The following is a 24548-nucleotide window of genomic DNA, read 5'->3' as shown; positions in this document are numbered from 1 at the left end:
AAGGCATTGAAAACCCTTGAATTTTTAGAAGTACTGGAAAGTCCTTAAACTTTTACACTTGGCTAGACTTAGCAGACATTGCCAAGCGCTTTTTTTCCCTTCTGTGACACTCTTTCGCATGTCACAGAAAATTGTCTCTAGAGGTAATAGAAGGAAAGCGACATCCTTAAAGTTGAAATTACAAAGGACCTGCAGATACCAGTTTTATGCACATGGAACCGGCGACAAATGTGCTTGGAGGAGCAGAAGCAGGAAGCTCAACAGTTGAGGCATTCGAAGAGAAGCCGTGAAGAGTAAATTGAGAGCGACAGACACAATAAAAAGAAATTAGAAATGACTATTGCTTATTTGATGGTGAAAAAAGCTGAGGCAACAGATGATATCACATACACTGTCAAACCAAACAGTATTCAAAAACTGCAAATGTTGCAGGTCCAAGTAGTTAATTGTGCTATTGCAGAAAAACTTTGAGCGCTTTCTTGAAATGCTTCCTTGTGTGCGTTTAGTGGTGGGCGGTGAAAGGCAAATTAGCAGTCTTTCAAATGTTTGAAATCACTGAAATGCGATTTGTTTTGTTTTCTTTTGTTTGCATTAAAGTTAACGGTGTTCTTGAACAAGTTATTGCCTGTCCAAACTACTACACACATTGCACGAGGTCCTTGAAGTTACTGTGTCGGGGCCTCGAAAGTCCTTGAAAACCATCGAATTTTTTTCTTCAATATTGCTACGAACCCAGTAGAACAACTGTCATGGAGTAAAAACCTTGGCTGAAGAGGGGCTTATACGCAGAGCACAGGAAGACTAGAAATGCAGTAGTAGGCATGGAGGGCCCTGAAAAAAATGTGCCACATCCGCTCGTCTGCCTTATGTTTCTGCACCGACTGTCGCATTTTTAATAGAAGTGCACTTTCTGTTCTACTCCAATAAACGCAACATTACGAACTCCAGTGTGGGGCAGTCCTTCAGCCAGTGCAGAACTTTTTCTGTACATCCGAGTCAGCTCTGTCATTTTTCCAGCATTGTAGTACAAGATTTGTTAAACTGGTTTAGCAGAATATGAGCAGTATACTCTTAAATTAGCTGTTTATTTGTATGCACAAGCTCAGGTCCCCAGTTTGGTGGCATGACAAATTGCCATACCTCAATAGATACAAGAAACAATTTTATTACAGTTTAATAAAATCCAAACAGTAATAATCACAACAATATAATGACATACATTTCTTTGGTACGTATACAGCCCATGTCTTGGCAGTGTATAAATTCAACTATACACCGCAAGTACTGTGTCCTGACCACTATTATTCACATGTGTAAAACCATCACAGCAATTCAACAAATATCACAGTAATTAGTGACATAAACTTTGTAACTGCTTTACATGAGCATAATGTATACAAATGGTCCCTGTGTACCTACACATGACTAGTGCCACCCGAGTACTATTACTCACAGTCGTAAAACCAACAAAGCAGTTCTTTAAAAAATATCACAGCGCTTAGTGACGTACATGCTGTAACTCCCTTGTAGAAACTTAATACAAACACGTGAGGACACAGAAAGCTAGCAGTGGGCATACCTGGGAATACCACCGCCTCAATACTAATTCACAAGTGTAAAACCAACCAAGCAGTTCTTTAAAGAATATCACAATGCTTAGTGACATACATTTTCTAACTAGCTTATATAAGCTTTATACAAACATGAGAACATACACAAAGCTAGCGGTGCACCCGCATAGAAGTGCGGCCATCAGAACACGATTATTTGCAAGTGTAAGCTCAACAGAACAGTTCGTTATAGTGACCCACATTTTGTAGCTGCCTTATACAAGCTTGGTGCAAGCACAAGAATGCAGAAAAATATAAATTAAAAACTTGCTCTATGCATACACAAACAGATCAACACAAATGGTACACACCGCTTTGAAGACAAATGTGACTGTGGCAAAGCGCAGTGCTGTGCCGGTTGAAATCGCCACCCACAAAAGTATTGAGCAATGCTTAAACCACAGGCAATAAAGTGCTGAAAGACTGCGTCTCTAACGTAACTATTTTAATTCAAATTTCTTGAATATAGGGCTCGCTTGCAGATAAGGCATCTGATCCAACTGACCTGATTTTACACCTGCTACATGCAAAAAATGCACTCAGATATAACTGGTAATAATAATTATAAAAGGCATTTAAAAACTTGATAGTATGATGAAGATGCATGACTAGAAAAGTTCTGTCCCCCTCGTACTTGTTAAAAAGGTGTAAGTACGACACATGTTCTTTTTTTCCTCAATTTTTGCATTAATGGACAGCCGGGAACCTCGAACCGACACAAAAAGAAAGATACTGCTATGTTAATAGTGTTATGAATAATTTTTCGTGAAAGCATTTTTTACAGACAAGTTGCAGTCTCGTTTCTGGAGGTTGAGCTGTATCTTGCAAAATAACTTGAAAAGTGGTCACATGGGAGCATGACACTATATCATAATGTTAGTTTCAGTTGACTCTCTTGCCCTACAAGTCGCTGCTCACTGTGGCCAGTGATGCAACAGCAGTGTCTGTGTGATTTTCATCACACTTCTGTCCTATGCCATTCTTACCAGAGTTGGCGGCACATAGATACCCAAATTTCGATAGTGTTGCTTTCTCAGGTGGTTGCTTCTGATTTGCTCAATATCAGTTGGCACTTCAGCTGCATCAAATTTCTTTTTTACCTCTTCAACAACAACATCAACAACGATCTTATGACACCTGTGTTGTCCTTCTAGTTGCCTACAAAGACCAGTCAATCTAGCAACAACACTGACAGTCTCTACTATCTTGTAATGGGGGAGAGGTGTGTCCCACCATGTGTTCAACATTGTTGTCACTATGTGGGCTGGCTGGGGAGGCAACAACTGTAATATGTTTGCATTTGCATATATTAAAGTGATGCTTGTACTGTGTTATAACACCTAACTTAGTCGTGCACTTGCTGCACAATAACACTGGCTCACTGTCGTGGTGAAAAGCTTTTGTATGTTGAGCAAATGAGTTGTATCCACTACAAAAAAAGTCAGTGATAGCACACATGTTGCTCAACCAGGCCTGGTGTGGTTCCTTCTGACACTGCTTATGCTGACGCGCTGCTGCTTGCCTCGTACACTGTTGCAGCTGCAGTAGACATGGCAGTCTCTGTATCTATTGCTGCCGTGTCATCTGTCATGGTAACTTCCAAGTGGTATCGGGCTCACTTCTGCAACAGAGATGTTGTTTGCCCCTTGAGGGCTCTCATGATCAGGGCCAATAATTTCGTAGGCATTGTCTCCTGCATCGAAGAACCAATAAGAACAGCATGAATTAACAAACATAGCTCTAAACAGTACGGACATCAAGACTTAACCACAAGCTTTGCACATAAGTGACCGGGCTTAATGAATAATACTTGCAGGAGGAGTTACACAATTGTTTGTGTATATTACAGTAAAGCCTCATCAGAAGATATTCAAGAGGCACGGGAAACATGTCTCTCGAAACCAAAAATTTTGAGACACTGAGGAGCCCGACTAGATCACTTTATTATGCATCATCACTAAAGTATGTTTTGATATATCTGAAGGAATAAATGCTCAGGGTGGCTTAAAGGGCGCCTAAACCACTTCTCGACATTTTTTGAACATTTCAAGTAAACACGCGTATCAAAATCAGAATGCCGTCACGATCGACGAAGCCAAATGCCAGAGTGCGTAGCACTGCCGGAGCACCACAATATGAAGAAAATGACCCCGTGCGCCTCTCTGGACCTATCCTGCACCCCCCAGTTTGTCCTGACGTCACCAGGCTGTCTCTGATGATGTCACCAGTTTCCGGTGCTGTCGATTGGTCGAACGAAAGTGTACGACTGCCGGCAAGGCCTGCAAGCAAATACACACACTCCTTCTTCCTCGTCGCCTTGCGCGCGATGCCATTGTGGGCAGCCAATGGGGGCAAAGAACAGAAACGCCAACAGAAGGGTCTCCCTATGAGGCTCTTCAACACGAGTCACCATACAGTTCCGTTGTATTAGCGCCACCCCTCGCAGGACGACGGGACAGCGCGGCAGCAACAGAGCTCGTTGGTGTTGGCCTGTCCCGTAACATTTGGAGGTGTACTAGGCAAGGAAAAGACGATACTGTCCATATGGCGTGTACCAGATGAAAGAGTAAAATGAGTGGGGACTACTTTTCAATAATCAAACACACGTAGCTCCACTATTACTGCACCGTTTCGAAAAATTCTCGTGGCTACCTGTTCATTGCCTTATTGTGTAAACTGCAACACCGCAACTAAATTTCAACCTCGATGGTTTAGGGGCCCTTTATAGAAGACATTCACAGCTTTTTAGTGACTGTAGATTGTGTTAGCTTCCTTCCCAACTTCTGGAATTTAAGCACTTCACTTTGCAAGCCTTGTTGCTCGCTGTACCTTTGAGGTGCTCTTAGACGCTCGTCAGCTTCAACTGCCGACACTTTCTGCCCTGCACTGTCCTCGTTACCCTCCTTTTCTGGTTCATGCTAAAAGAGACATGCGCGATTGACTTGTGTAAGGATTGCGTGATCTTTACGCCCTTCGGAGCACACAAGGTGCACAAAGTGAATGTGTCTGGGTTGTGTCCCTTCGAAGTAGTGAATACTTAAAAAGTCACCCTTAGTAACAAAGGTGTCTCTTGTATACAGTTTTGTTAACGTGGCAAACATCGGAAAACCAACCAAACCATTTTCAGATGTCTCTTACAACCAAGTGCATCTTGTAATGAGATTCTACTGTACTGAATATTTTTCAACTATGGATCATCTGCATGTACATATAGTCACAAATACATGTTGTGTGGAATGGCGAATCGGGAAACAGTTCGTACTCTTACTTTTTGTCCCTAACATAAGCAGCTGATAACAATATGATAAAAAAGCAGGCAATGAGGCTAGAATGGAACATAATCCTTCAGCTCTAAACAGTTTTTTGGGCCCACATCATTCCCTCATATGACATAAGGAAACAACTTGATTGCAGTAATGGCTGCATGTGATCTGAGTTGATTGAAACAAACTATACGTAAGGTTGTCCTGTATGTAATTTTATCAGAGTGCTTTTTTAGATGTCCTGCTGGTGATCCTGGCTGCGCGATGCTTCTCATGCTTTTTGGCACGATTCCTTTTTTTCCACTCCACTTTTTTTTTCAGATTTTCTCCCCTTTCCCTTCCCCCTTGTGTAAAATAGCACACTTGAAGTATCAAATCTGTTGAACTAACGTGTGTATCAAACCTGTTAACATGTGTGCTTCTCTGTGGTCTGTGTTGTATTCTTGCGCTGCACAATTCAATTCAAGATGAAAGATGGAACGTCCCTGCCTTTAGTTTAATTGTGTGTGTGTGTATGTGTGTGTGTGTGTGTGTGTGTGTGTGTGTGTGTGTGTGTGTGTATGTCTCTCTCATGTTTTGAAATATATGTACATTCAGGAGTGCCTGCATGCCCTTCTCTCCTGCTCCAGTGACGAAAAGGAGAGCCTGTTTATGTACCATAGTAAAAAATTCAAAGGTTTTCGCTGTGCCCATTACATCCCTTATCATATGGATCTGTCACAATACAGAGTAGCAGTGGTCCATAATACTAGCCCATCCCAACATAATTATAAATTAACACATACCGACATGCTGCGAAACAGCTGTTGCAAAGCCGCTGGTGAAGGCAATTTCCCCAGCACTGCAGTGGTACAGCCAAGTTCCACCTGTATAGTGACAAATCCATATGCGCGTTAGCAACTCAGTAGTTGCTGATGGTTTCATAAGCTTTACACTACACAATAAAGTAATCTAGACAACTTTGTTGGAACAAATGCACATAATTAGGACACCACTTAAACAGTAACACGATTAATTGCCCCCAATCTCTCACTCACTAAGGGATAATACTACTGAAACATCGGTGGAGAGCTCAGATTAACACAGCCCATAAAGGACAAGCGTTCTTTGAGAAAAACAGCTATAACAGCGGTTAGTTTTCTTGATCATTTTATGTGGTAGCTTTGATTTAAATGTCATGCAGTACTATAAAATACGAAGTGCCGCATTTCTAGCACCAGACGGCGTCGTCAGGCTCATGGTACAACAGATTTTTGCACTGTTTGTCAGTGAGCCGACACATACAAAGAAAACCGAATTCACACATTCATATACAGTGTCAAGTGCACTTCTCCTTCTGAAAACGCAGCCACCAGTTCCAATGTTGCTGAAAGGAAAGGTTATATAAAGTGCCAGACTGCATGGAACTGCCACTTATGACTGTAAATGTATGGTCTGCTGATTGCAGAGGTAGTCACAAGCTATTTCTAGTCTCTTTTAGAAGCACTACTAAAGAATAAATTAAAATCTATTCATAAGTCACGAATTTCATGCATCCACAGTTTGGCTAAATAACCTGTGAGAAAAAGACATGTTTACCTGGAATAGCAACCTTTTTTCCTGCTGCGAAACTTTCCTTCGAATTAATGAAATAACTTTACAGCGTCATAATGCGTTTCTCGCAACTACTTGCCGGCAGTGGCGAGTTAGAGTTTATATCCAACTCATTGGGCTACAATACTGCCAAACACAAATGCTTCACGAACACGAGAACACGTCCCTAGCAGAGAATAGCAACCATATATGCCTCTGTTAGACATGATCGCACCTTTGTGGTCAAAATGTACATTAGAACGACATCACCATCTCATTAAAAAAAAGCCTCCGTACAAGGCAGCCGCCAACTGCATAATGTGAAATTGCAACTGTTGTCCACTTACTGGTGGCCTGTGTTTGAGTCACTTTTGGCAGTTGACTGGGTGCTGAGAAATGCACGTCCTGGGTTGTCCCTGCAAAACATACAGGGTTATGTCAAATGTTGAAAATATATATATGCCGGCATTTCATCAGTCGCAAAACAAACGAGTAAACTAATAAACAACTGTAATGTAAACAGAGTACACATCATAAGATAGGCTGTCAACTGCTAATGCATTACGCAAAAAACCTAATGCATAGGAAAGACTATATGTATACACACGAAGCTGACACACAATTTAATTCGCTCTAGGTTTTTCCGTGCAGTATATTCAAATTATTATGTCTCGTGGTTAGAGCAAAATTAGTGTAAATTACGAACTAAATTATCTACCCTGGAAACTTTTCTTCAATATGCACCTGTGCGCGCTTCGAACGAGTAGCGTTGTAAAATTTACGTACATGGCATTTAACATAGTTACTGAACACGGATTTCCTTTGCCCTGTGTCGTGTACAGTGAGCTACATATATCTGCCCCCCCCCCCCCTTTTTTGTAGTAGCCATACTGCGTGCCACTGCACCTATACGCACGTCAATAAACCTCACGACACAGAAATAAAAAAAGCGCCAATCACCCATGCCTGCATGTTGTAGTTGGCCTAACCTAACCAAGCATGGGCTGTTGCTTTTTATAGTAAACACAGGCACCGTGCTCATTGCAAGTATGTATCATGTCGCTAAGCAAATATGCAATTTCATTGTACCACTATTTTTTTATCACATGGATATATCTGTTGATAGGCAAGACAAAAAGCAGTCACTTCTCAGAACTAATCAGCTTTCTTAAAACACATTTTTAACTTTTCAATGACACTTGCTGCAATGTGTTTGTCTCCAGAGAGCATACTTGATTTGACTTTCCAATCAGAGACATTACATAAATATACCATGTTAAGATGACTGCCTGGAGCACGTGAGAATTTTCAGAGGAAGGCTGATTTAGCTGTTCATATGACATAACTCTGACACGCCAACTCATATTAGCAAATGCACAGGCATGTCCAAAACAATAAGCGTATGCAAAGCGCCCCTGCAATTGTAATTCCACACAGCAGCCGTTATATTCGATGCCGATGCGTAACTAGCTGCTCGACAATTCACCGAGTTCGTAGACCATAAGCATCCTTTCAGTTTCGCACCGTGCACGAAAACCGCAACAGGAGACAAAACCAGACCAATAATCACACCATTTCAACATGAGCAAAAACAGTTCAGTCTTAGGGATAAACACTGTGAGAGCGATTTAGTGCGCGACGGCGACGAGCGACGGCTTCGAGCGACAAAACGGGCCGTCGCTTGAACAGATGACTCGGTTCCGGAAATCTAGAAATCGTCGCTCGTCGCCCAGAAGTGCTATGAGCGACTAGCCAATAGCGCGAAGCCGGAACTGGATGTACATACATCGCTCAAATACTACCGATTGTCGCGCGGAACGAGCAAATGATTCAATTTTTATACGTGCAAGGATAAGAACGTACTGCAAGACCTCCGGAAATATTTTATGCTACTTTTTATAGTAAAATACATCAACGTAAATTACTAAAGCACGCGTCACGCGTGACTGCAACCCTCATGCCGGCAACACCGGGGAGGCGTCGCTCAAAATCGTCGCTCGCACGGAGTACGACTTGTAGGCGACGAGCAAACGCGACAGCCATCTCCGTCGCGTCGCTTGTAGCTGCCGCGCGCAAGATCGCTTATATGGGGTTTATACTTTTTTCAGCATAAAACATGGATTCCTCATGCGTTTTCAGTACGTTCAAGATAACGCGCCCAACTGACCTCTTGCAGCATGCAGCTGAATGCCTGCGGCAAAGTTTCTAACTAGCACTGGTGCTGCACGTAACTTCAGTGGTCGCAGATTCCCCCTGCGCGAGACACCGTCAAGCGCGCGGTTTATTTATAAAAAAAAAAGCATGCTGCCGGCAAAATGACGCCTTCTGTTATGTGATTCCTTAGTTCAACAGCGTTCCGTACACAGTAGACTGCCAAACTGAATAAATTCAAACACACAAAACGCACGCTAATCACGCTCCGCATAGGCTCGGAATCACGGGCTGGTGAACTAACCATTTTAAGCGTCCTCTCGCCTGGCGTCTTATTGAACATACCATAGTTCTGGCAGCGTTTGCGATTTTTAAAGCTCTTACAGACAACGGCAAAGTGATAAAATCACATGCAGTTATCGCGACGACTGGCTTTTTAGATTGACATCGAGAGACAGCGCGTACGCCTAGTCCTTTGTCAATCGCGTCGGCTAAGCGCAGCGACGACTTCCTGGCGATAGCATGACATATACGGAGAATGTGCACCTCAGTTAGAATTCACTTACCGTGGAGGATTTGTTGTTATATCCAAGGCATGACGAACGACTGTCGTGTTTTCGTGGCGACGCGAGATGGCCGACATACGATCTCCCTCGGCTGGCCTTTGCTCGCTGGACGGATCACCTTTCTCCAGGGCTGTGTTGTTCCGCGATCTTGAGCGCGCGCGCGCGCGGTGCAGCCACTCCGAGTGAAAAAGTAGAGCGCTCGCTACGCGTTCCTTTGAACTGCGGCGGCCTGTTCTCTTAGAAGCAAAACGATGTGTTCTTTGCTCAGCGTGCATGAATGATACATTGCCATGTTCGGGGCCAGCCACCTAAGGTTGAAGCAGAAGATTACGCTACGTTTTGTTTTCTATTGCCGCAAGAGTCTCTCTTTTCTATTGTCGCAAGAGTCTTTTCACTCCCTCTCTCTGAAGGGGAGAGTGAAAAGCGCATTTCACTCTCTCCTTGGTGACAGAGTGAACAATGCATTTCACTCTCCTCGACATTTTGCGAGAGTAAAACGACGCTTTGAAGAGTGAACCGGCAGTTTTACTCCTGCGATACCCTTCCTAGTTTTTAGAGTGTAGACCTCAGAAAGACCGCGAACTACACTAAGAATTCTAACGCATTATATAGTATAGAGTAAGTCCGTGCTCATCAAACATTGCACAGTGTTACCTCGGAAAGATTTCAATACGATATCTATCTGTAGACTAAAATTCACTATTCATTAACTGGCATAAGTGCTCGCAAGGTGGTGGGGTAAGAGCGGCGATGCGCCTAATAACCGCAGGGTAGCTGATGGGGCTTATCGATCAATCATCTTGGTAACCTAACCGCGCAAAAGCGTACAAGGATAGAAATGGGACAAAATAGTCGTCACAATCATGTCCGCCTTAGCGCTTTCCACTTACCAAAGGCGCGCGCATTGTCCAGCTTACGCAACCGTATTGTTTTCCGGTACAGAATAAGGCGCGAGAGTGGCCTCGCGCCACTCAGATACGGAACGCCGCCCAAAATCAGTATCTATCCAGCCTAGCTTTACGGCGCCGTCATGATGATCGGCATGTTAGATGCGCTGTAACAAGGCCGCTGCACCAAGAAAACGTGTCCAATCTCACGCTGGAACCACTCGACTAGAATGCAGTGCGTGCTAGTTTGGTTAGCCGGCAGCACTTCGACCAGGCATGCCAGTCGGCCGGGTAAACTAGCAGGCAGTTGAGGAAATTTGGGTTAAATGAAGAAGATGAGGTGAGCTTACGCCTCCGCGAAATAAGATTCTTGCGATACCCATCCTACAATGATAGTTAAAGGTAGTGGGTTTAGCATTCAACAATTGTAGTGACACATCATATTGGGAACCGCTGATATGCATCACGTTAAACTATTTACTTCAGCCGTGCTACTGTCTCGCGCGTCGCACTGAACGCGCTGTCCCCCTCCTTTAGTATGGCCTCCATGGTTTTACCGGTGGCGCTTGATGATGTTTACACCGAACCGAAATTAGCCTCTTGGTGTTCGGCGTTTTCCGTATCCGCGTCTGTCAGCAAAACCGCATGCCAATCCCGATGGCTGTGTAGCGCCAGGAACAATGGCTCGTAGCCCCGTAAGGCAAAGACTTCAAGCAGTCGGCAAAGTGAAGCGACCAGTTCATGCATTCCATGGAACGAGGTATTCAACATACAGAACAGCTTACGTTTCAAAAAATGACTACCGAAAACATCATACGAACCACATAATTTATCATAGGGCACTTCTGATAACAACGCAAAGCACGCAGCGCTCCCCGCACACGTTTCCCGTTAAACATTACTGATACGAAAGCTGCCGCGCAGACAGTAGCTTGCGTCTTTATCCTTTTCTATCTATATAAAAAAAAAACACTCTAGCAACTGATTTCAATGTTGTTGCGACACTGCTTTGTTCATCGGCGTGCGGTCGAAATTACCATTACTCCCATTACTACAATGACTATAAATTACCATTACTACCATTAGTTTAAAGCAATGAAGCATTGCATACGCCCCTCGGAAGTTGTAAAGACAGTTTTCGAAGAGGTTCTCTGGACATCCACATTTGCAGGGCCGAGATGGAGAGTGAATATCTATTGCGATCGCAATTATATCGACACTCCAAGCGCACTTTTTCTGTCGGCATCGCCGTGTTGTTCCGTATAAAATCCATCGGCGATAAAATTATCGCCGTGCGCCGTATGCGTTACGTGCGAGTAAAAGCGTGCGAGGGTGAGCCGGCGGTCGTGGCTGAATCCGGCGCACAAAAGGGGCAAGGAGGAAGCGCGCCTTCCGTCGCGCGCAAGGCTGCGGAGGGAGGGAGGGCAGGGAGGAGGGGAGGGGCACTGTATCCTGAAAGCTATCTGCGATTGGGACAATGTCCGCCATTGGCAGGGATGGCGGTAGTGTTATTGTGCAGGCGGGGTGGGTGGCCGCGCCTACCCGACGGGGCTGCTGTATCCTGAATGTCCACTGCAAGGGGCACAGAGTCCGCCATGCTCTGTGTTTTCGCGGCTTAGTTAGCGCTGATGCGAGAGGCAGCGTGAAGGTGAAGTTGCTCGCTGTTACGGCCCCGCTTCTTCACTCCAGCTTTTTGACAGAGTTCGCGCTGTCGTCGACTAAGATGTGTTCACGTTTGCTTATGCGCGCCAAGCAGGCCCAGGGCCTTACCTAAGCCCGATCCTTAAGCCACCTCCTCCCTTCCCCCCTTTAAATAAAGTTTCTCACCAACACCACCGCCAGCAGCACGCATCCCGGACGCTACGGGGGCGCTATGGTTCTGGTTGAGTAAATGTGTAAGCCAATCGTCGATATCATCTCCTGCCTTTGCGGAGAACTTGCATGCCTCTCAGTAGTGTTCAATCGGAGCAGGCTCTACCGATGCAGTGCTTGGACCATCTTCGTCTCTATGCATGATGCCAACCGATGGCAAAAGTCCGGCAAGGTGGCATAAAAAAAATACAAACCAGATCAATCGGAACTGTTGGCGTTTGTCGGGACTCATCAAAAGGTAGCCAGCCGACCATTATCTTCCTTCGCTACCCCCCTTGTCAATAGACATTCGCGCTTGTTCTGCCCGTTGGGAGCCCGTGACCATATATATATATATATATATATATATATATATATATATATATATATATATATATATATATATATATATATATATATATATATATATATATATATATATATATATATATAATCAGCCTGGTTACGCCCACTGCAGGGCAAAGTCCTCTCCCATACCTCTCCAACTAGCCCATTCACGTACTAATTGTGGCTATGTTGCCCCTTCAAACTTCTTAATCTCATCCGCCTAACTTTCTGCCGCCTCCTGCTAGGCTTCCCTTCCCTTTGAATCCAGTCCCTATCCCTTAACGTTCCACCTATCATTCTTCTTTCCTTAGCTCCTTGCGTCGTCCTCAATTTAAGTAGAACCCTTTTCGTAAGCCTCCAGGTTTCTGCCCCGTACGTGAATACTGGTAAGACACAGCTGCTATACATTTTTCTCTTTAGGGATAATGGCAACCTGCTGTTCATGGTCTGAGGATGCCTGCCAAACGCACCCCAGCCCATTCTTCTCTTTCTGATTATTGCAGTGGCATGATCCATGTCCGCAGTCACTACCTGTCGTAAACTGCGGTTCCCTCCCAAGACTGTTATACATATATATATATATATATATATATATATATATATATATATATATATATATACAGTGAAGTAGACGCGCGTATGAAGCGGTGTCTTGACGCTTCGGCAGGAGACCGGCCTTCTTTTGTCTGGTGTATATATTTATATATATATATATATATATATATATATATTGATCGCTAACAAGTGCTAATGCGGTGAATCGGGTTTCATTCATGGATACGGTACTTCAAAGAGATGCCACATAGTGCTCATGTATGTATCTCACACTTACCGTTAAATATCCACTGAATTATTTTTGTTTATTCCCCTCAACATTTATAATAGGTTAACTAGCCCGACATTTAGTTCTTTCTAGTTATAAAACAGGCAACATGTCTGAAAACAACGACGAAAATAAGTGCCACAAAACAATGACGATATGTTAAACATAAAACCAGAGTAGAATATCGCAAATTCAAATGCGTAGCCGTGATGGTAAATGCTAATGGGTTCCTCTGGTACGTTTTCAGATTTTTACATACGACGACTCGACCATGAGAGCTTATGATGGGAAAAAATTTGGTGAGTGAATATGATATTCATGGCGAAATTGTGCTGGTTATTATATGTTACTTTGTGCTATGCGGGGAATTCGTACTACGCATGGTACAGCCTCTCTCTTTCCTTCCAGTTTTACGAATGTTTTAAACCTGTGGACATAACACTCTAAAAAACGCGTCTCGGTATTGAAAAATAACTCAGTTTTGAAACTTTAAATGTAATAGATGTTAATAAAGCTTAAGGTAATAAAGTTAAAGCTTACAGGTAGGTAAATTACTTCGCCTGGAATTAACCAGCCTACCAAAGCTGTTGTTACATATGCTTTGATATGAAGTGCTCGTTCTCTCTTCATGGAAATATTCAGTGATACGCACATAATGAAGCGCATATTGGTAATTAATTGTTGTTTAAAGAGTTCTAGCAACTTCTGGCTTCCACCACAGTGCCCCATATCTATTTTGTAATGTCTAAATTCTATACGAACAGGAACTTTCTAACTATAAGCAAATGCGTCTTTATACCTTTCCACCAGTCATGACTTGCAATAATTCGTTAAAATTGTTAGACAAAAAGTCAGCAAAAGAAAAACCACGACGTCTAAACACCTACCGGATAGCAATCACTCTCAGCCACTTATTGTACGTACTACGAAAATTTAGAGCCTCGCAAAGTTAGCAGAAACTGTCTACCATCCTCTTAAAAAATGTCCTATAACAGTAGACTTTATGTGATGCAATACAATCAGCTACAAATTCACTCTGCGCCCTTATTACAGAGTAACATATGTCAATTCGATTATAACATCAAATATGTGTGATGATTTAGCCTTTGCGTATTGCTAGCTCACCGCGCTCAGTAGAAAGTTAACAACACGATAATTAAGCGAAGAAAAGGAAAGAAGAAACCAATTTCCTCTTAATGAAATGTCTAAATTGATGGTAATTAGGAACGAAAGTGGACAAAAAGGCAAACTGTCACATGTGCTAGCGAAATTCACACCTTCTCCGTCACGCGTCCGTTGATTTACCTATTACGGTATTCTGCGCCGATCCCCTTGTCCACTTTATTAGCCAGTTGTGTACTCGCCAAAAATTAGCCTTGCAAGCTTTAACCAGCGCCGCTTTTTACCTGCGAGCGGCTGTGGATCATCCATTCATATGGTGTCTTTTGTGTTTGCATATAGCTGCTTTGTATTCATATATCCTACTCATTTGTAGTGGGAGGTTCCTTGCGCAGTCTGTTGACTATGGGACCTCCTTCTCTATCTATGTATAATCCCCATCTGTAACCTTATTATTATGCAAATAAAGAACTGACAAAGTGAAAGCTCACTAGGAAAGCAGTTGGAGGTGTGAATACGCGCATGGTAGTGCCCAAGAAGATGAAATTGCTCTTATTATTCAGATTTACCTGCACTTTTAAAGCAAATTTCATGCCACCTGCTCCTGCTGTAACTGAGGGTACGAAAATAAGAGAAAGTAGAGGAATAAAACAAACAAATAAACAAATTGAGCTAGACCACTTTCTTGCTATGAGCGAACTAGAATTGCTTAATGGTGCCAAACTGTACAACTGCAAACGCAAATCTGTTAGTTGCGCAAAATTAAAACAATCATTTCCGTCGATCAATCGCAGCTAACAAGTATTTCGAAAACAAAACTAGACTTTTCTGTGCCCTTCAAGTCGCTTAGTACTCAACAAGCGAGAACAGAGTAATTTTACCGGGCCTCTCAAAGAAGAAAAACGCAAAGTATAGGCTGTAAGGCGGTGAGGCGAGTGTTTTGTGAACGATGCGAGAATTCGTTGAAATACGCTGAAGATGAATGATGTCGCTACTGACAGTGTCGCATAGAATGAGACAATGTGGACAAATGTTGATGCGAATGCATCAACACTCATTACGGCTCATATTTAGTATACCTTGACACTTCTGCTTTGCTGAATGACTCATGTTGTCCGACTGCATGTGTATTCGCTCCTAAAAAAGAACTGATAACAAAAGTAATTTTCCGTAATATTTGTGTTTTTCACACGTATACCTTTTTGAGCCTTTCAAATGCATATACCAACAGATGCATTTGCTATAAATTATTTTAGGACTGTTGGTACTACTATGAAGCCAAAAGAAATCTAATCAAGGTTGCTCTCCAGATTTAGGCTGTTTTCCCTGATGCGTAAACGCAGAGGCGAATATCCAGACCCTTGATACCCCTGTCACCAACCAGCTAGGCTTGCTGAGCTTCAGCATCCTTCTGGGCCTGATGCTCTCAGCGTTTCGCCAAGAACAGAACGTGGTGCTAAACGTATTCGTCAGCTTGAGCAACGCCCTGGTTACCGCGACGCACATGCTCATGTGGCTCGCGCCCGTTGGACTCTGTTCGATAACTATGGGACTTGTGCTCCGAGCTAAAGATCTGCAGGTAAGTGCCTATGTTTTGGTGTTGTTCAGTTTTGTTTGTCTGCTTACCTTGTCGCAATTATATAAACAATTCTCTCATTTTATGTAAGGTAATCAAGGCCTACTTGGAAACTTTAACTGATCGCCATAAGTGTTGTTACTATACAGTATTATAAAGACTGTGCTCAGCTGAATTCGAACAATGAAAATGACTGAAAACGAAATATGAGCTTTGTCTACCGAAAGAACAACGAGCTGGGCCTATTTTCCTTAGCATTTGTCTTCGAATAAATTACACATTGTTTCATAGGGCTCAAGCAGAGATAATGGACTATGTCTCCATTATCATTCGATGAATGGGTTGTCTTATGCTAAAAAAGAAACAAAAGATAAAGAAAGCTATTCTTTCAGATGAAAAAAAAACGGCATTTTGAGCGTTCACGTTAGGCTGTATCGGGTATTTATTGCAGTAAAAATAATAAATAAAATTTTATGATCTCAAACTTGGCGTAAGGACGCAAATAACGATCATTTAGGGCTCCGTTGAAAAAGGTTATGAACTCGGACACTAACTTCAATGTGGTGCTTTGTTCCTGAAGTTGAATACAGGAAGTTTTTAAAAACAGCAGACTTGCCAAAGGACTTGTGCACTAAAGCAAATCAAAACTAATAATTTTGAGGCATTTATTGCAAGTTGAGAAAACCCGTCAAAGTACTAAGGATGCCGTTAATTGATTTGTTACATACTTTAGTTCAGTCATGACAATAATAAAATCTCGAAAAATCCTGAATGCTTCAATGGTGACTAGAAAAAAAAAACATGGATCCTATTTATTCTGTTTAAAAGTTGTTGTTTTTTTCGCTACAGGTATGTTAGCTGGTTTGATTATAATGTAAGTGCGGACTTCTCAGTAGGCCCTCAGCAAATTGACTGATGCCATTATTATTCAACCAGGAAAGTGATGTGGATTTTTTGGTACTTCGTGATGCTCTATATGCACGCTTTATGCATGTACTCGTATATATGAATCCCTAAGCAACAAACAGAGTTTCATTGAGTAACGTTATTTTATTGCTTAGGATTGTCATATTTATGCCATCTTTATGAGCTCACATGTCTTGCGGCATAGCAAGAACGACGCACACAGATTGAGAGAGAACTATAACATGCCATACAAGGTATACCCCCCCAGGAGCAGATATTCCTGTTCTTTAAGAAATGAGGACACTCATGATTTCCTCATGCATGCAACCCCAAATGTAGGCATGTGTGCCGTGTGAATAGTTAACCCGGAGTTGCCCCCAATTACCACAACACTGCGCTAAAGACGAACACAAAGAAACGATATGTCGCTGCACTAACCTTCAACTAAAGTTCAATCAAGAAAAACACCAATGAAGTTGCGAAAAATCGGTTTTCTTCTTTTTCTATCCCACTACCATCATAGGTTTGAATCCTAACCATGTAATTCGTGAGATTATTACCATGTCCCGCAGTTATTAAATTGAAAACAAATGTGGAAGTCAAAACCGCATATTTCACTAAGAAAAGAAGAGTTGCGTGGCCCTCGATCTTGACGGTTTGAGACGCTGCGAAAGCAGCTTTTTTATTCCCTACATTTGCTAAATACGTTACCTTTTTACGAATCAGTTTACGAACCAGTATCACCGCATGGCTGGATAAACGTTTTACGGCGTACGTTTCTTTTTCTAAAAATATCGCCCAAGATTACGATACTCCCTGAAGCTCTACACCTGCTCTAATTTCTCGGTGTATTAAGGCAAAGAATTAAAAAGCGACATGAAGCACAGTCGGGTACCGTCAAAAATCTGATCTGCGGATCGCGCGCGGCGGTTTTGATACATGCCTCATCGAAGATTCCAGTGTAATCGCTGGTGCCGCTTGATTTCCAGAAATTACTTCACAATTCGCCTTGCGCCTACAGTCACCTCGCAAAATAATCGCAAACCACGACAATCGAAACAAGCGCGAACGAGGCCAAGTAAACCAAACAAGCGCGAGAGAGGACTGCAACGATCAGGCGAAAGTACGAAACCAGCGGTCCGGGTGAGACTAGATTCGAGTACGGATCGAGCTCTCGGGTGGGTCCGCACGTCACTGAAGGGGCTGCTCTCATTGGCGTCCACCTTTCGTGGCTCGCGTCTTTCATCTGCCGCTCTGTATTCTGCTTTTTCATCTTTTGTTGTTCTGCTCGTTCGCTTGGTTATACGGACGCCGCCAACGCGAACATTGGCCGCAGGCGCGGGCCATAAAGAGGTGCGCTCTAAAAGAGCTCTATTTGGCTGCCTGCACGGCATCCTTTTTCTTTGTGTACGTCTGAGGCGCTGTTTCTTCATCTTCCCGCATGACTTGTCTAGCCATCCTTAATATTGCGATGAAGTGCGCTTGCCTAATATACTTAGCTTCTTCATGCGAAAGAAATCAAGTATACATCTTGCGATGCAACGACGACCACCCATCGAAAACTACTTTGCATACATTATTATTGTGTTTGCGCCACCGATCAATAGCGTATCGCCATCTGTCACCAAGACATGACATTTCAGCGTAAAAATACATTTTATAAAATCGGAATTTCCTGCGTTATACTTTTGTCTTTTCTTACGTCTCCATTTGTTGATGGAAGCAGAAGTAGCCCACCAACAGAGGCCGCCTAGAATTGAATATGATAGAATTGAACATACTCTCAGGAACGGAGGAAGCCTAAAAGCAGTGAAGAAGAAACTAGGAATTGGCAAGAATCAGATCTATGCGTTAAGAGGCAAAGCCGGCAATATCATTACTAATATGGATGAGATAGTTGAAGCGGCTGAGGAGTTCTATAGAGATTTATACAGTACCAGTGGCACCCACGACGATAATGGAAGAGAGAATAGTCTGGAGGAATTCGAAATCCCACAGGTAACACCGGAAGAAGTAAAGAAAGCCTTGGGAGCTATGCAAAGGAGAAGGCAGCTGGGGAGGATCAGGTAACAGCAGATTTGTTGAAGGATGGTAGGCAGATTGTTCTACAGAAACTGGCCACCCTGTATACGCAATGCCTCATGACTTCGAGCGTACCGGAATCTTGGAAAAACGCCAACATAATCCTAATCCATAAGAAAGGGGACGCCAAAGACTTGAAAAGTTATAGACCGATCAGTTTACTGTCCGTTGCCTACAATGTATTTACTAAGGTAATTGCAAATAGAATCAGGAACACCTTATACTTCCGTCAACCAAAGGACCAGGCAGGATTCCTTAAAGGCTACTCAACAATAGACCATATTCACACTATCAATCAGGTGATAGAAAAATGTGCGGAATATAACCAACCTTTATATATAGCTTTCATTGATTACGAGAAAGCGTTTGATTCAGTCGAAACCTCAGCAGTCATGGAGGCATTGGGTAATCAGGGTGTAGACGAGCCGTATGTAAAAATACTGAAAGATATCTATAGCGGCTCCACAGCCACCGTAGTCCTCCATAAAGAAAGCAACAAAATCCCAATAAAGAAAGGCGTCAGAGAGGGAGATACGATCTCTCCGGTGCTATTCACAGCGTGTTTACAGGAGGTATTCAGAGACCTGGATTGGGAAGAATTGGGGATAAGAGTTAATGAAGAATAGCTTAGTAAATTGCGATTCGCTGATGATATTGCCTTGCTTAGTAACTCAGGGGACCAACTGCAATGCATGCTCACTGACCTGGAGAGGCAAAGCCGTAGGGTGGGTCTAAAAATTAATCTGCAGAAAACTAAAGTAATGTTTAACAGTCTCGGAAGGGAACAGCAGTTTACAATACGTAGTGAGGCACTGGAAGTGGTAAGGGAATACATCTACTTAGGACAGGCAGTGACTGCGAATCCGGATCATGAGACTGAAATAATCAGAATAAGAATGGGCTGGGGTGCGTTTGGCAGGCATTCTCAGATCATGAACAGCAGGTTGCCATTATCTCTCAAGAGAAAAGTTTATAACAGCCGTGTCTTACCAGTACTCACGTACGGGGCAGAAACCTGGAGGCTTACGAAAAGGGTTCTACTTAAATTGAGGACGACGCAACGAGCTATGGAAAGAAGTATGATTGGTATAACGTTAAAGGACAAGAAAAGAGCAGATTGGGTGAGGGAACAAACGCGAGGTAATGATATCTTAGTTGAAATCAAGAAAAAGAAATGGGCATGGGCAGGACGCGTAATGAGGAGGGAAGATAACCGATGGTCATTAAGAGTTACGGAATGGATTCCAAGGGAAGGAAAGCATAGCAGAGGGCGGCAGAAGGTTAGGTGGACGGATGAGATTAAGAAGTTTGCAGGGACAACATGGCCACAATTAGTACATGACCGGGGTATTTGGAGAAGTATTGGAGAGGCCTTTGCCCATCAGTGGGCATAACCAGGCTGATGATGATGATGATGAGAGGCCGCCTAGCTCATTGGGCTGGGAAAAATTTATACAAAAATTTTCTCGCAGAGCTTGCTTTTCAAATTATCTAATGAGCGATATTTTTTTTAGAATGATCGCTGCCTTCTCCGCGAAGTTGGCATGAGTAGCATGTGCAGACTTGGCAATATCGAATTTTTTTATTTATAAATTGATTTACCTACTTACTCGTCATGGTGACACATTCTGGGGCTATTAAAGGAGTGGATTGCATCTTTACGTCACAATGTTTTTCAATATAGGAACGAGGAATGAGAAGCATGTCCAGTGGCGTATCTTACAAGATACTATCAGACCTCTTTAGTTTCATTTAACAATTCTTGAGCTATATCGGTAGGGGTCTGACTCAGGGGTATCTGGTATGTCTTGTTTGTCTTCTGCCCTCCAAGAAGCAAATGTGTAATTATACTACTTGGTTAATCTACTACTCTGGCATCAACTTTGCTACGCGGTTTGCTATCTCCCCATAATATACATGTAGGCATTCCGAATTGTCATGTATTTACCGTGTATCACCTGAATATCACCGATATAGTAAAAATCACTTTGTATTGTTCAATAAACCAATACGTCACATATTACTGGAATATAGAGTCACGGCTATTTCCATGCACGTCCTCGGAACGATTGGACAAATGGGTTGAATCTACAAAACTGAGTTTTTAGTGTGAAGATTATCTTTCTTATCACAAACAAGCCTAGTGTAGCTTTATGATAAGCTTTGCCATGTTGCAGTCTACGCTTAGGCGATTAGCAATAAAACAGTCAGTGCCATTAGTGAAGCTTACGGTTTGCGTCTCAAAAGAAAATTGCATTGTAAAGCCATGTAGGCATTCCTGAAAAATGAAATGGATCAGCGACAGCCTAGTGCATTGGACAAGGTGACATGCTACACGATTTCACTTTACATTCATATTATTAATACCTGATCATAGTTAGCCTGCAATAAACTCACCGCACTTGTCGAGTTAAAGTGCGCAAACTTACCACCATTCATTGGAAAGGTCGCCAGTGTAGTCCTATTGTCCAAATATTTTCTCCAAAATCGTAGCAGTAAAGCTTGCGTATAATTTTGTATTTTACTGTTCTGATACAGGCCATGAGAATAACACAATCTTAAAATTATTAGTAAGCAGACACGTTATTAAATTAAGGGAAGTGCTATGACATTTAACTAATGTGTTAGTCGCAACCAAAGTTAATGCGTTAAATATTTCGTTCAGCGCGTCAAGGCACAAACGATGGGATACTGCATTTCATTCGCAATAAACAAGAGACAGGTTTTATCTAACGCGTTTAAGAATTGTTGAGAACATGCTTGGATAATTCTTAAGCACGGAGGCGAATGTAACATTGAAGTGTAATTGTTACGACTGCTTCATCGTTTCATTATATACGCTATCGATAGCTTTCAGCACGCACAACACCAGCGGTGTGCAGGATCAGTTTGGTTAAATGGATGCGATATTTTTTTTTTTTGAAGGAGCTTATGTGAGTGATGAAACCCCGTTACACGTGAATTTGCTTCAATATTACTGCAAACGATGTATGTGTCTCGTAATTTATGTAACCTATGCCGGTACAGGAACCAGCTGTCAGTAACTCAGCTTTTTTTTTTTGAAGTTTTCTGCTGAAGTGAAGAAAGAAATTTGACTGTTTTATTAGTTGCCGGGACATTATGTTTGGCGTAATTACGTATTCCCTTATTTTGTAACAAACCGGGGTCGCGAATACTCTTGATAATATTTTGGGAACACCTGTTATCAAAGGTCAAAAAGGACAATTATATCGCGGTACCACCATTACTGGTACGACAATGTCTCTTTCAGTTGCGTAGATATGTGTACACTCAGTTCATTATGCATTTCACATAGGATTTGTGACAACAACGAAATCTAAGAACACAGGGTGTCCCAACTAAGGTTAACCAAGCTGCTAAAAAAAGAAAATTTAAGCAAAACACGTTGCAAGATACGACTTCCGAACCTACGCTATTCGGTCGTTCAAGTTACTGCAGCCGAAAACTGTAGTTCTCAGAATTGCATCTTGCGCCGTGTTTCATTATCTATTTTTTTTAACAGCTTAACTTACGTTAGCTTCGACACGCGGTATAGAGCTTCAGCGAGTTGAGTCCTAGCGACGCTTTTGTCGATTGGTATGCATCGTTTTTAGGACGTGCATTGTTTTTCTCAGCACGAACAGCCATTTCTCCGGTAATTCATTTACTCGCCGCGCTCTCCGCATTTCTGACTGTATATCACTTATGTTTGGACTCAGGTCCTCGTGGGTGACCTATACCTGTATCTACTGACGTTCTTGGCGGCGATCGCTCTGCATGGTCTTGTTGTGCTACCGGCACTCTACTTGGTGCTTACGCGGGGACGACTGGGTCTATTATTTCGAAACATGGTCCAACCTATCTCTGTGGCGTATGGTCTGTCATCCAGGTAAGTGTTTTATAGGTTCTTAAGCAAGTACACGGATTCATTTATGAAAAGGAAAAAAAGCAGAAGTCAGTGCGTTTGGCCTAACGGCATTTCGTACTCTACGTTATTCACTTATTATCAATAAGCATACACTCCATCATTTACAGTTCTAGCTGTAGGTATTGTCGACAATACCAGGGTACTGTCGCTAATAAGAACTGATTGAAGTTTAGGAAGATCTCCCTCAGAAGTCGCAAAACCTACAATCCTGCTATCGCATAAGCACGGAACGCAGCTCTGTCTAGTTCCATATTGTCACGTACTGATTGCATAACTGGACATTATTGTTCAATTTCCACCATGAAGACCAAAAACCGAGCATTTTAGACAGTCGGCCTGCGTAGACTCATAGTGCCGAGAGACATTTTGTACTTTTGTGAAAGTCTTTTTTTTTTTTGCTAGCATTACTGCAAGCCTACAATGCTTATATGGCTCCCTCTATACAAACTATGCTTGTATAGTCGCTATTGCTCAGATAAGCCTCGTGTGCGAAAAAGTGAATTCAATTAGCCACTTTGAGCCTCTTACATCAGCAAGACTGATACCAATGCGGTTCTTGTGATTTGCTTCTATAATCCTACTTGCGAGATGAGAGTGCGCGGTGGAGCAGGCAAGAAAGTGGAACTCGTGATAGAATGCCCTAACCTTTATATATGCAGCATCTAGAGTCCCATACATCTAGTATGACACACCATCTGATATACCACGGTTTGCACAGCTACCATTTGCCATGACATATAGCGCACGAGTCTTAATTATGTGGATTCCTTTCATGAATGATTGATCTCACTGATCATATGCAGCAATGCCAAATATTAGTAGTGGTGAGATGGAATTGTTGAGGGACTATTTACCACATTTTACCAATGTGTCGTAAGCGTTTTGAAATGAACGTATCGAACCAAAACATCGAAGCACATAAGTTTCTCCAAATACCAGTCATGTTATGAATTCCGCCTTCATGTGCGCTCAGTAGTTCATAAGGCTTCGCATAGCTTACATGTGCTGTCGAAATGTCGAAAGTATTTCCCTTCAGACATACTTATGAATTTTTATCACAGATTTGTTCACTCTCACGTTGATTACTGCGTCGCGATCTGGCGTTGCACATACAAAACTCATGTGTCACAGGTATTTACACACACACACAAAAGATCTTGGCATTATTGTACGCCACAATGCGCGTATTAGGGGTGAATATGTATTGAGAGCCCCGAATATCCTCAACATTTGTAATTTGACTACAAGCAACATGGTCTCCGCCATGCATCGAATAGTTAATGAAAAACTAACCTTTACAGCAGTCTCGCTCAGCCACTCACTTCTCACTCTTGGGAACGCATCTCTCTGTCGCTTTTATTTCCTAAGGTAAATGCTAATTATGGTCGTCCTATAGGGTAGTTCACAGGTACCTCAGTTTGGAATAGGCTTGATAGTAACCTAACCACACACCCGCCGTGGTTGCTCAGTGGCTATGGTGTTAGGCTGCTGAGCACGAGGTCGCGGGATTGAATCCCGGCCACGGCGGCCGCATTTCGATGGCGGCGAAATGCGAAAACACCCGTGTACTTAGATTTAGGTGCACGTTAAAGAACCCCAGGTGGTCAAAATTTCCGGAGTCCCCCACTACGGCGTGCCTCATAATCAGAAAGTGGTTTTGGCACGTAAAACCCCATAATTTAATTAAATTTTTAACCTAACCACTCTGAGAACATTGCACACGTTTCTAAAAAAAATTAAAGCAATCACTTGACAATGCGTAGCACGGTGCATTCTCAATTTTTTTCCTGTGCAGATATTTTCAATGGTTTGAAAAAGAAAATTGTTAGAAAAATTATAACATTTGTGTGCAATTTTCCCTATTAC

At 42.6% G+C, this 24548-nt stretch overlaps 1 protein-coding gene and 1 long non-coding RNA gene across 2 annotated transcripts in view; one reads left to right on the top strand and one right to left on the bottom strand.

Annotated features, from left to right (window-relative positions):
• Positions 1-24548, top strand: part of LOC126537717 (excitatory amino acid transporter-like) — a 95161-nt gene that overhangs the window by 44085 nt on the left and 26528 nt on the right. The window contains exons 4-6 of the mRNA XM_055074415.2: positions 13319-13370; positions 15534-15769; positions 22474-22643. Of these exons, the coding sequence (XP_054930390.2) occupies positions 13319-13370; positions 15534-15769; positions 22474-22643 (458 nt within the window). The remainder of the gene's footprint in view (positions 1-13318; positions 13371-15533; positions 15770-22473; positions 22644-24548) is intronic.
• LOC140217134 (uncharacterized) lies at positions 3114-7749 on the bottom strand. Its single transcript, XR_011893642.1, has 3 exons — positions 6793-7749; positions 5659-5739; positions 3114-3303 (listed from the first exon to the last, which is right to left on the bottom strand). It is a non-coding gene; the product is annotated as an uncharacterized lncRNA (long non-coding RNA).

The sequence above is a fragment of the Dermacentor andersoni genome, chromosome 4 (assembly GCF_023375885.2).
Source record: "Dermacentor andersoni chromosome 4, qqDerAnde1_hic_scaffold, whole genome shotgun sequence".
In the NCBI taxonomy this organism is placed as follows: domain Eukaryota; kingdom Metazoa; phylum Arthropoda; class Arachnida; order Ixodida; family Ixodidae; genus Dermacentor; species Dermacentor andersoni.
This window is presented reverse-complemented; position numbering and strand designations above follow the sequence as displayed.